Below are 12462 nucleotides of genomic sequence, written 5' to 3'. Positions count from 1 at the left end.
AAGGAAATGTCAATTTAAAATTATAATAAAATGTAAGTATCTACTCACCAGATTGGCAAAAATGTTAAAGTATGATCAACCTGCTAGCAAAGAGATGGAGTAATGGGAACTCACAGTTTTAACAGTAAATGTAAATTGGTATGACCATTTTGGAGGATGGTTTGTTATTATCTAGTTGAAGATACATATATTTTACAACCTAGTAATTCCATTCAGAAAAATGCTACAGAGAAATTCATGCATGTGTGGAAAACGTATAAAAATATGCACAGCAGCACTAGTCATAATAGTCAAAAACCAAAAACAATCCCAATGCCAACTAATTATAAAATAAATAAATATTGGGGCATAAGCATACAATAAACTCTCTAGAGCAATAAAACAATACAAATGAATCATAAGGGCATAATGTGGCTCATAGGAAGCATAACACAAAAGAATATATCCAGTATGATTCAATTTATGTAACTTCCTAAATAAGCCAAACTTAAGCTATATTGCTTAGAGGTTGCAACTAGGTGATAACATTAAAAAGCAAGAATATCATTTAAAAAAAAAAAAAACAAGAAAACAGTTACCTCAGAGTAGAGGAAAGGAGTTACGATACATAGTGGTGGGAAGAGAGGATGCGGGCAAAATAATATTTCTTAACCTAGATGATATTAATATATATGTTTATTTTGTACTTGTTAATGTATACATTTACAGTTCATGCACTTTTCAGGATATGTGTTTTATTTTCCAATTCAAAACATTAAATGGAAAAATACTTTATTCTTAATTGCACTCATAGAAAAAGAAAAGTTGCTCACCTTGCCATAGCAGCTGAGAGGAAAATGAAACAAGGGAGATTGTGTCCTTTGATCATTCTTCAAAATCTGCATGAAACAAAGGAAAAACCACTGTACTTCTCAAAGGATTCTATTTCTAATACCCTTGCCCTGGATCTATAATCTCTATGAACATAGGCAGTGTTGATTTTGTTTCTTGCAGCACCCTCAGTGCCTTGCACAGTGCCCGGAACATCCTGAATGAATATTCACTGAAAGATAAATGAATATTCATTGCAGGATAAATGAATGCCTGAATGAAGGGGAAGGCTGTCAATACAAACTAATATGTTATACACGAATTGCACTGAAATATTTGTGTTTCTATTTTAGAAGGAATAACATTATAATTCATTGGTTCCTTGGCTATTTTGTCTCTATAACATTCCCCAATCTTCCTAATACCTGAGGGTTATCATTTCCAGTCTTTGAAAATCTTGATACTTCTTTTTTTTCTGTTTCCCATCATTACTTAGAATTTTCCTATACCAATGACAATTTTTAACAGGAAGAATAGTATGAAGTAACATTGTCCTGGGGAAACAATTAAAAATTTTTATATCAGTGACAAAGAAGACTTTCCATTCTGGAAAATGTATTTGAGGTTGGACATTAGCATAGAAAGACGACATCTTAGAGATATAAATGATGTAGAAGGGATGAAAAAGAATTCAAGAAAACACATGGAATGAAGACAAAGGAAGGCAATTTTATACACTGAGAATCGTACCTGTTCCAGAAAGATTTTCTCTAGAAACAGGTGGGGAAGAAATTGAAGGACAGAATAATCTCCCTCTACCAACCCCTCCTATCTTTGTCAGCTAGGGTTGCACAGCAAAATACCCTAGACTCAGTAATTTAAACAACAGAAATTTATTTTCTCATAGTTCTAGAGGCAGGAAGTCTAAAATCAGGGTCCCAGCATAGTGGAGTTCCAAAAAAGGCCCTCTTCCTTGCTTGCAGATGATTGCCTTCTCACTATGTCATCACAAGGCAGAGAAAGAGAGAGCATAGTCTGGTGTGTCTTCTTATAAAGGCACTTAATATGTTCCTCCTAGGACAATATTAGAAGAAGCGGTTGTTAATCCAGTGAACCCAATGCAAATACATTGCATGCACACTTACTTGCATATCTGTGTTTTCTTCACAAAGAAAGAATTTCAGAATTTAAAAGTAAGATTTTTTTTCCCTATTTATTTCTGATATATTTCAGTCTCTCATAAAGTCTGAGGTTATGGCTCTACATGACCAGAGGCTCAGACTTCATAATATGTGAAATCCTCTCATTTTGTTACTGATTTCCCAGAAAGTAAAATTTCCATTGCTTTAACAGACCAATGTTAAATTGTTAAATTCACATTTTATACCAAAATTATTCGGTGACAGAAAAATGAAGATATAGCTGGAAAATGACAAAGATAAATAGCAAGAAGAAGGGATATATTAGATATTTGTAAGTAATTTTCTTAAAGGGAGCTTAGAGCTCAGAGATAAGTAAAAAACTGTAATGGAATGTCCCATCCCAATCCCCTGGGGGGGGGGGGGGTTGTAATTGAATGTTGACAGAAATCAAAGAATTAGAGCTATTCTCACAGGAAAGCAGAGAATGCTAAAACTCCGGTGCATTTGCCCCAAATCTGTGACTTGGGAGTTTGTGCTCTACCTTAAGAAAGTAAAAACATTTGTAATGTTTCTGTAGAAAAAAATAACTAGGAATTGTGTTATTAAACTGGATTATTATTGTGTAAATTTTTTCACTGTGCTATTTTTAGGCATGACTTCTCCTTCCCCTGGTAAGTAATTTTTTTTAATTTATTTATTTTTGAGGGGGGTAGAGGGGAGGAGAGAGAGAATCCCAAGCAGGCTCCATTCTGTCAGTGCAGAGCCCATCATGGGCTCCATCTCAAGAAGCATGAGATTATGACCTGAGCTGAAATCAAGGGTCAATCGCTTAACAGGCTGAGCCATCCAGGCACCCCTCCCCTGGTAAGTATTTTTAATCTCATTTATAGTGTTCTCAAATACTCTAAGACCCTTTCCTGCACTTTCTCTTTTTATTTATATTTATAAAACTTTGAGACTTCTGTTTTGACCTGATTTTTTAGAAAGTGAAAAGTCCAGTGGGGAAGGGCACAGGGTATAGGGAAGGAGTAATATGTTTATTTCAGCAGTGTCCTGGGATTGGTTATTTGGCCTAGCAACCAAAATCAGTACATTTTGTGATTATGATTTGAAAGTAAAGGTGGAAAGAAATAACAAAAGAAATAAGCCTAAGTGAAAATCCATGTTAACAGTGTGGAAATAACATAAGAACTGAACAACAGAGGTGATGTGGGTCACTACCAATTATCAACTGTGCAAAATTGTGTCATAAATTAGACTATTTAATCTTTCCGTGATCAGTTTCTTGCTGTAGAAAATTGGGGTAGTAATAGTTCCATATCTATAGGATTAAATCAGTTAAATGACAAGAAATAGTTGGAACAATGTCTGCCATATAATTAGACATTATGATAATGGTAATTATGATTACCATTAGAGCTCAGGAAAAAACAAATATATTAGAGTACAGATAGTACTTTAGAACTTAGGAAAAACCAATACTAAGATCTTTAGTGTCCTCAGAGGTAAACCCAACCACATTCATCTCCTTGTCTTTTATTTTAGGAAAAGTTGTAAAATCTACAGGTGAGTTCATTTTTCTATTATTTAATTCAAGAAAGAAATCTAGGCCAAAGAGAAAAATTTGGAATTTGTCAGCATACAAATGGTACTTAAACCCTTATGACCAAGATGAGAATATCTAGGATGTTAGTGTAGGTAGAGAAGAGAGAGAACTAAGTCCTAAAGCCTTCTAACACAAAAATTGAGAACTAAAAGAACAGACAGCAAAGGAGACCAGAAGAAGCAGCCAGTGAGCGAGAACATATGGTCTCTGTAGAGAGTGGTGTCCCAGAAGCCAAAGGAGAAAATGCTAAGGTAGGAGTGATTAACTCTTCACTCACACTTTCTCTCTTCCATAGTCACAATCCTATTAATTTGTAGGAAATTTTAAAACTCACCGATAAAAATAAATAAATACAGCCAAACACTGCTTTGGCTTTTCTCTGCTCATCTACAGTATTAGGTATGAAAATTAAAGGATCTTCAAATATTAGGCATTGAAACAACTCATAGAATAATAATATGAGTCTTAATCTCCTATCAAATCATACTATTTATTTATCTTAGAGACTGATATAGACTTTATCAGTAATTTCGATTTCTTCTCCTCCAATTTGAGTGGTTTATGATACCTAAGTACATGAAGATATCCAGCTCTGAAAACCTCAAAATTATTTTTTTTTCAATATTCTTAAAATTCTTATCTTGCATTCTTAGTTACTCTCCCATTAATCAGAATTTTGGAAGCTATTGAAAGGAAAGTTGTAGGCACTGATTAACTAAAAGAATAAATACATACAACAAATACAATCCTTTATTTTAAAATATGATTGGAGTTAATTTATCTTGACTTGGCATGAAGAGGCTACATTTGACCTGAGACCTAAACAAAGTCATGAAAACACCTAGCGATAAAGTATTCCAGGGAAAGGGAACAAGCTCAAAGGCCATAGAAGGAAATGAGATTAATAGAAGACAGCCAATATTAACCTTTCGTCCAAATCCTCAACACTTAGTATTTTCCAAGTGCTACCACACTGTTCAGTATCAAAGAGATACTTTATACTTTCAACATTATTTCCATTATTACTGGAGATGTCAAATATCTCTGCATATATCTGTTTTCCTTTTGTGAATTTTTTTAATTCATGTTATTTCTTTTTCTATTGAGTTTCCTGACTCTCGTGGATTTTCAGGGATTCATTGTATAATCTAGTTAATAATCCTTTGTGATTTTTAGACACTACAAATACCTTTTCGTGGTCTATCATATGTCTTTGAAATTTATCTATGATCCTTTCATAAAATAAATAATTAATTTATATTTATTCAGTTGTTCACATGCAGTTTTTTGCTTTGAGAATATTAAAAAGTCCTTCCCTACCTTCAAGGTCGTGAAATATTTCACACAATTTCTTCCATTATTATTATAGCTTTGTCTTTGAAACTTAGGACTTGAATCTATTCGTCCATATTTTTCCCACTGCACCATGCTGATTTCAATAAAGACATATTAAGCCATTACCAGGTTTCTTTCATACATGAAGATCCCAATGATTCTGTAGAGAGACCTAAGATCAAGGAGAATGAGGAGTATCGCTTCCTCCTCAGTAATCCTGTAAAACTTCTGACACAAATATAACTGTTTGTTAATGTGACAAGTCAACTGCTGAGTCCTTAAGAGAAGCAAAGCCTTGCTCTACTCACTGCACATCTGCAGCATCTGAGTATCTGAATCATGGCAGACATGCAAAGGACACTTGTTTTTTTCTTATTACTTTTGTACAACTTAGAATGAGATAGGATGTTGTGGAGTCAAACAAACCTAGACTCCAGTACCAGATCTGTCACTTATTTGGTCTGTTACTGAGCTAGGATAATAGTCCTCTTCTGCCTTAAAGAATGGCAAAGCCAGTGTAAGAGAAAATGAAGAAAATTGGAGTAATAAAGTGAATGAAAAAAGTCAAGGAAGTAAAGTTTAAAGAAAGATATTTAGAGCTCTAGTAATACATTGCCAGCATGGAACTCTGAGGAGGAGACAACATAATGCAGAGAGGGGTTTGCTCTGGAACTAGGTTGCTTGATTTTCAAATTCTGGTGGGATTTTGGCTGTGTGATTTTGGTGATAAAAATGAGGTGAGGGGCACCTGGGTGGCTCAGTCGGTTAAGTGTCTGACTTCAGCTCAGGTCATGGTCTCATAGTTTATGGGTTCTAGCCCTGCATGGGACTCTGTGAGGATAGCTCAGAGCCTGGAGCCTGCTTCAGGTTCTGTGTCTCCCTCTCTCTCTGCCCCTCCCTACTGGTGTTCTGTCTCTGTCAAAAACAAAAAACAAACAAAAAAAAAGAGATAATATTAGTAAGATAGGAGTACTCTTTGAATTAAAAAACTCTAAGAATAATGCCAGGGGACTAGAAAGTGGTCAATATAAATTAACTACTATTATCGTTCATTCTATAAAGGAACTAAAGGCCCAGACAAATGTACTATAAAGAATTTAGATTTCTTCCAATCAACCAAAGACATTCACTTGTTTCTGGCTTATGTTGACTAATATAGGAGAAGCAAGAGTAAGCTGGCTTTTTATTTATCTCTGTATTCTATAATATTTTATAGTAAGGATTTTTTTTTCTCTCCCTGAATGCTACCAATATCCACCACTGGCAATATAAACTTCTTTCTTCTTTCTTCCCTCCTAAGAATATTTTAAGAAACCCAAAACAAAACAAAAAAATTAACTACAAAGTTGGGGTTTTTTTAACGACAAATGTGATCAAACCACACACCTACATATATTTTCTTGTTATACCATTGTAGCAAGGGTGGAAGACTCTATATTATAATGAACTGAGATATTGAAACTCAACCTGAAGATGTATTTTAGAGAGATATTTAGATGGATGTGTGGGTATTTTATAAACTACCAAAGGAACCTCCAAAACCTCTTACATTTCTTAATTAAAGCAATTTTGGGGCAATCAAGTGCATGAAGGATTTTTGCTTAATCAGCCTGTTACAAAACCCAGCTTTGCATATCCCAATATTTTTTAAAAATCTGTATTCTCCTTCCATTAATCACCATTTTTGGAGGGTATTGTCAGTTTGTGGGGAAACTTAAATGCAGTAATTAAGTAAACAAATAACCAAAATAAAAATAATCTTTCCCCCAAAAGACAAATTGATATAGGAGAGTTTAGATAGAAATAATGGACAAGAACCCAATAAACCACATCAATTAATGGATTGCATATTTTAAAAGAAATACTGTTCGAAATTTAGTTTAAATTCCTTGCCAAAAACGGGGCGCCTAGGTGGCTCAATTTGTTGGGCGATTGACTTCGGCTCAGGTCATGATCTCATGGTTTGTGAGTTCAAGCCCCGCATTGGGCTGTGTGCTGGCAGCTCAGAGCCTGGAGTTTGCTTCAGATTCTGTGTCTCCCTCTCTCTCTCTGCCCCTCCCCCACTCATGTTCGATCTCTCTCTGTCTTAGAAATAAATAAACATTAAAAAAATTCCTTGTCAAAAGCAAACAAAAACAAAATACTAACAGGTGGAATTCACAAGTATTAAGCAAAGAATATTAAACAAATAATGAAACAATTTCATTAAATTAATGAAAATATAGTATAACGGAAAGTAGGGAATTTAAATGGCATGACTTCTTCCAAGACTTCCAAATATAACTCACTGCAACATATAGGCAAGGTTTCAACCCACTGCAATGTTTGAAGAGAAGAGGCTTAAATCAATTCCTCTTTTAGGGTTCCTGGACCCAATTCCAATGTGGGGTGTTCCCCCACACTTAATTCTGACATTACCTACCCAAGAATCGCATCAGATTCTATAGGTTAAGGGTTCAGTCCTAGAAGAGTGCTCCCTAACCCCACAGTCGTAAGCCTAGGCTGTTACCTGCGCTCCTGACCCACCAGCTACAGACAGCTACAGACTCACCAGCTACAGTGACCTCCTCCTCATGTTTGATTAATTTGCTACCTCAGCATATAGAATTCAGAGACACACTTAGAGACATTTACCAGTTAACTAAAGGATAAGATAAAAGAAAAAAGTCAACAGCCAGATGAAAAGATACATAGAGCAGGGTCCTAAACAAAGGAACACAAAGTCCTTGTGTTTGTGGAGCTTGGGGCCCAGCTTAGAAACACAAAGAAGCACACAAATCAGATGATTAAAGATAAAACTCAGTGTTGGTGATGCCAAACCGGCCAAGGCCCCAAGAGGGAGCGCTTCAGAGGGTTCTTGGCTTTGCCCAAGAAAGAATTCAAGAGTAAGCCTTTTAGAGAAATGGATGCAGATTTATTAACTATAGAAGTGAAAAAAGGAGACACTTTATAAACAAAGTAGTAGTTTCTCCTCCCAGGTAAGGAAGAGGACCCCTTTTTGCTTCTAACAAAGGGTTTTATATGTTTTTTTAAATTAGCTAATCATACAGAGAAGAGGCTTACTTTTTAACTTTGGGTATATCACTCCCATTGGGCAGTTAGTTTTTCCATGGTCTTAGGGTTATAGAATTACCCATAGGGAGTGATTTCAAGAATGTCCAATCTATGTGGCTTTTACTACCAGAAGGAGTGGGGTCTTGTAGTTTTCTACGAGTCATATCTTGTGACTCTTTTTATGACCTGCTGACTTTTAGGTTAAAGGTCAGCCTAAAATCCAAAATGGCTTTACTTTGGTCAGCTTATCTCCTGAACCTCCCTTCCCTCCTGCCTCAATAGCAAGGTTATAAAAGCAAATAGACAAATTTCTAAGGATAACAGGAAGTCCACAAAATGACTAGATATCTTGACCAAGTAACCACACATTATGTAGGAGTCAAGAAAATAACACAAGGGGAAACAAAAATAAAAATAAAAATAAAAATAAGCTATAAATATAGCCTAAGGTATAGGAAAGAAGCCAAATGTTCACCCGTGGAGAAATAATTGGGCTGTTAACATAATAAGGCAATAAATTACAATTAGTAATGTCAATTTTTTTCCTTTCTAAATTAGAAGTTGTGGGACTAGACAATAAGTTATTTAGCTGTTTCTCACTTTGTTAGGTCAGTTAGCTCCAGATGAATGTGAGATTCATTTTTTCAATGTTTTTTTTTTTAAATTTCTGTATGCAAAAACTGATTTTCTTTTTAATTGCTTTTCGTTCCAAATAACAAAAATCAACCTGAAGATAAGAAAAGACTACCAGTTTAAAAAGTAAATAAAAAGATTAGGAAAGACAAAGATTGACATTACTTATACTTTAGTATTTGAATTATTGGAAGATTGTGGAATAAAAGTAACTAGAGAAACAAAGTAGGGGAGCAGGAAACAAGAACAGTGAAGAGAATGAAAAAGTAAAGCTGTCAGGTTTAAATGACTAGTGTTTTTCCAAGTTATGAAAGGTTTTCTAGTCCCAGAGAGAACAGAAAGAAACTCCAACATTTATTTATGAACTTTGTGCTAACCAGTCTAGGCCCAAGAAAAAATGGTGACCATTGAGTGGAATGAGCCTCCCTTTGATAGAGACACAAGCATAAGCTTCTCACTTGGTGGGGACTCTCCAGAGGGATGCAACGGAGTTTAGTAGCTAGATCATGAACACCTAGCATGCCTTCCAGTTCCAGACAGAATATATTTTTTTATAAAAGAATCCCTTTCCTTGGGTTAAAGCATCAAAGTAATTGATGCAGGGGCTCCTGGGTGGCTCAGTCGGTTGAGGGTCTGACTTTGGCTCAGGTCATGATCTTAAGGTTCATGAGTTGGAGCCCCACATCAGGCTCTGTGCTGACAGCTCAGAGCCTGGAGCCTGCTTCAGGTTCTGTGTTTCCTTCTCTCTCTGCTCCTCTCCCACTCATGCTTGTCTCTCTCTGTCTCTCAAAAATAAATAAACATTAAACAAATTTTTTTAAAAAAGCAAAGTAATTGATGCAGCAGTTTTGATGGTTATTGGGTATTATTTTAAAAGACCCCTAGGAAGGGGCACCTGGATGGCCCAGTCAGTTAAACGTAGGACTTCCATTCATGTCATGATCTCACTAGTTCATGAGTTCCAGCCCCGTGTCTGTTGAACCTAACATCAGGGTCTGAGCTGACAGCATAGAGCCTACCTCAGATCCTCTGTCTCCCTCTCTCTGTGCCCCTCCTGTGCTCTCATGTGCTCTTTCTCTCAAAAACAAATGAATATTTAAAATGTATTTAAAAGACCCCTGGAGAAAGATTAACAATGGGTAAATGTATTGTACACACAAAAGACTGACAATGTTTTTGCTTGTATTTGTATTTCAGCAAAATCAGCTCCACTCTTAAGTAAGTTTATTATCTTTTTTTAATTTTCATATATACTGCAGTATTACAGACTTTTATTAAACTGAGTTTTCCTTTTCAGTAGCATAAAAGATAACATTGTACCAAATTTTAATGATGTGCTTAAAATTTAATCTTACTGAATAAATTGAGGACTTTGTTAAATCAACTCTCTTTCCAGTGTCAAAAAAGGTTCACCCTGGGAAAAGATACAAACCATGAAATTTTGGGTGAGATGAATTGGAAGCAGGAAAAGGAAGGTAGCCAGGGAAATAAAGAGGCAAAAAACAAGAAATAAGTCATGAAAAGTAAACTGTGGAAGCAACCAATAAACTCTAAATGTAGCACCCTAATGTATTACTATTAAAAAGCTAGACAGCAGGGGGAGTGAATTTTTGAATTGACCATTAACAGTATCTCCACCAGGAATTCCAAATTACTTGGTTCTCATTATAGAGGAATAAGAATTCAGGGAGAGTAAAATATAGGAGGTGAAGGTAGTAGCAAGGTTGAAACCAAGTGAGCTTTGATAAGTTTCTAAAGTACTTCTTCTGTTAGAATCTCAGAGAAAAGGAGAGAGGATGGCTCTTTCATCTCAGCTAATAGAAGGTTTAGTGTGCAGCAGACGGATACAATCTCCTTCCCCAGAGGGCTATCAGTGATAACGTTCTACAACTCACAAGGGGAAAAAAGTAATGTGCTTCTTTGTCTTTGAATTATACAAAATGTTCCAGCATATAGTAAACTGTTTTCAACTTCCAATTTCTGGTTTATTTTACATTTTCCAGTTGCCAGAATGTTCCCTCTCCCTGGCATTTTCAATTCTAGATAAATTCATATTATTCAATCCCACTCTTTTTGTTACAGAATCTATTATTAAAGATTATGGGGAAATATAAACTATACTGAAAGTAAGGAGGAACAATAATAGGTCAGTAACATATATAAAGTTCACATCAAATAAAGAACAATACTCATGGGGTACAAAAAATTAAAAGGTTAAGTAAGTAAATTAGCAAGGAGAAAAAAGAAATAGAAATTAAGATTACAAATATTTAATGTTGATAATATCATTAGGATGCCTGAACTTTGCAGTGTATATGGAAGGAATTAAAAGAATAGAGATTTTGCCTACCAAAATACTTTGTCCTCGTCCTTTCCCTTCAATGATAGGCTCCAAAGGTGGCACCAAATCCCTGAAGTCCCAAACAACACAGAGGTCAACCATCTAGCCCTTGTCATTTCATGTGTCCAGGAGGGATTTCTCTAGAATTTATACCAATAGACAGTCTTTTTATTTCCAGTTGTTTGCAGAATGCAACAATTTACACATATTCCAACTGTAAGAGAAAGTGTCCCTCACTCCACATCTTTTACACATCTTACTGTTTTGTTGGATAGAAAGCCACCATAAGTAATCTCATATTTTTTTCCTTGGGGTTTTCATTTTCTTAAAAAATCATCAATGATCTTTAGGAATGCCACAGATGTAAAACAGTTTGAAGTACAGAACTCTGGTGGTCAGAGTGAAAATAGCAGGTGCAGGAACATTAATTTCTGCTTTTCTGATGGGTACTTCCTCCTTCCTGGTTGTTTTAATTTACATTTCCTTGACCACTTCCGAGGTGAAGCACTTCTCTACACGTACTTATTGGCCACTCAGGCTTTTACCTTTTAAAAGTAATCCAGTCGCATCCTTTGCCCATTTTCCTATTACATTTCTGGAACCTTTCTTATTGATTTTCTGGCATTTTATGCATTCCAGGGATTCATTCTGTGTGATTCTTAACACATTGAAAATATTTTCTCCCAATGAATCATGTGTCCCTGAACTTTATCTAAAGTGAACGGTCTTGAACAAAAATCCTGAGGTCAAATACATCAACTTTTCATAATACTGTTTGTGATTGAAAGTTTTAAGAAAGTTTCAAGACCAATAAGAGCGTCCACCTTTTCTTTTTTGCCGCAGTTTCACCTTTCACATTCGTGTCTTTATGCCATATATTCATACTCTTTCCACTGCACTAAGCCCCAAGGCATCTTTACATTGAACCGGGCTCTCCTACCTAAGAAGTGGTCTTAAAAGATATCCTAACTGGGGTCCTCTTTAGTGTTCCACTAGTACCTTGCTCCACACTTTAATAAAGTAATTACACATTTCTGTAATCATTTAACATAACTGCCGACTTCAACTTTATGACACTATCAAGTCCTTCAAGGGTAGGTTCACTCTGCTCTACTCTTTTCAGTACCAAGGATGGTGCCTGGACCTTGGCAGATACTTAATAAACATTTGTGAAATGGCAGAGGCTTACCATTCTCACTTTTCCCACTACTAGAAAGCTTGAAGAGGGATAGAAACATGGGGGAAACCTAAGAATAGAACAAACCCAATTTCAATCCCAGATCTGGCATTAATTAGGTTTGACAGGCTCCTAGTTTACAATTCTGTGGCCTCTCAGAAAGGCCAAAAGAGGCCAAAAGGCCATTTAATTTTAAAAATAAAAATGAGGGAGAAAGCGTGACTTTTCTTTTTTATTTTATTATTTTTTTTTTATTTTAGGGAGAGTGTGTGTGTGTAAGTGGGGGAGAGGAGGGCAGATGGACAGAGAGAGAATCTTTTTTTATTTTTTTAATGTTTATTTATTTTTGAGAGAGAGAGACAAA

At 35.6% G+C, this 12462-nt stretch overlaps 1 protein-coding gene across 1 annotated transcript in view; it reads left to right on the top strand.

Annotated features, from left to right (window-relative positions):
* Positions 1-12462, top strand: part of LOC132666288 (uncharacterized) — a 175568-nt gene that overhangs the window by 118723 nt on the left and 44383 nt on the right. The window contains exons 19-21 of the mRNA XM_078446785.2: positions 2603-2623; positions 3498-3518; positions 9778-9798. Coding sequence (XP_078302911.2) covers positions 2603-2623; positions 3498-3518; positions 9778-9798 — 63 coding nt within the window. The remainder of the gene's footprint in view (positions 1-2602; positions 2624-3497; positions 3519-9777; positions 9799-12462) is intronic.

Source organism: Panthera onca, chromosome B2 (genome assembly GCF_046562875.1).
Source record: "Panthera onca isolate mPanOnc1 chromosome B2, mPanOnc1 haplotype 2, whole genome shotgun sequence".
NCBI lineage: Eukaryota > Metazoa > Chordata > Mammalia > Carnivora > Felidae > Panthera > Panthera onca.
Note: the sequence above shows the minus strand (reverse complement) of the source record. Positions and strands in the feature narration are given on the sequence as shown.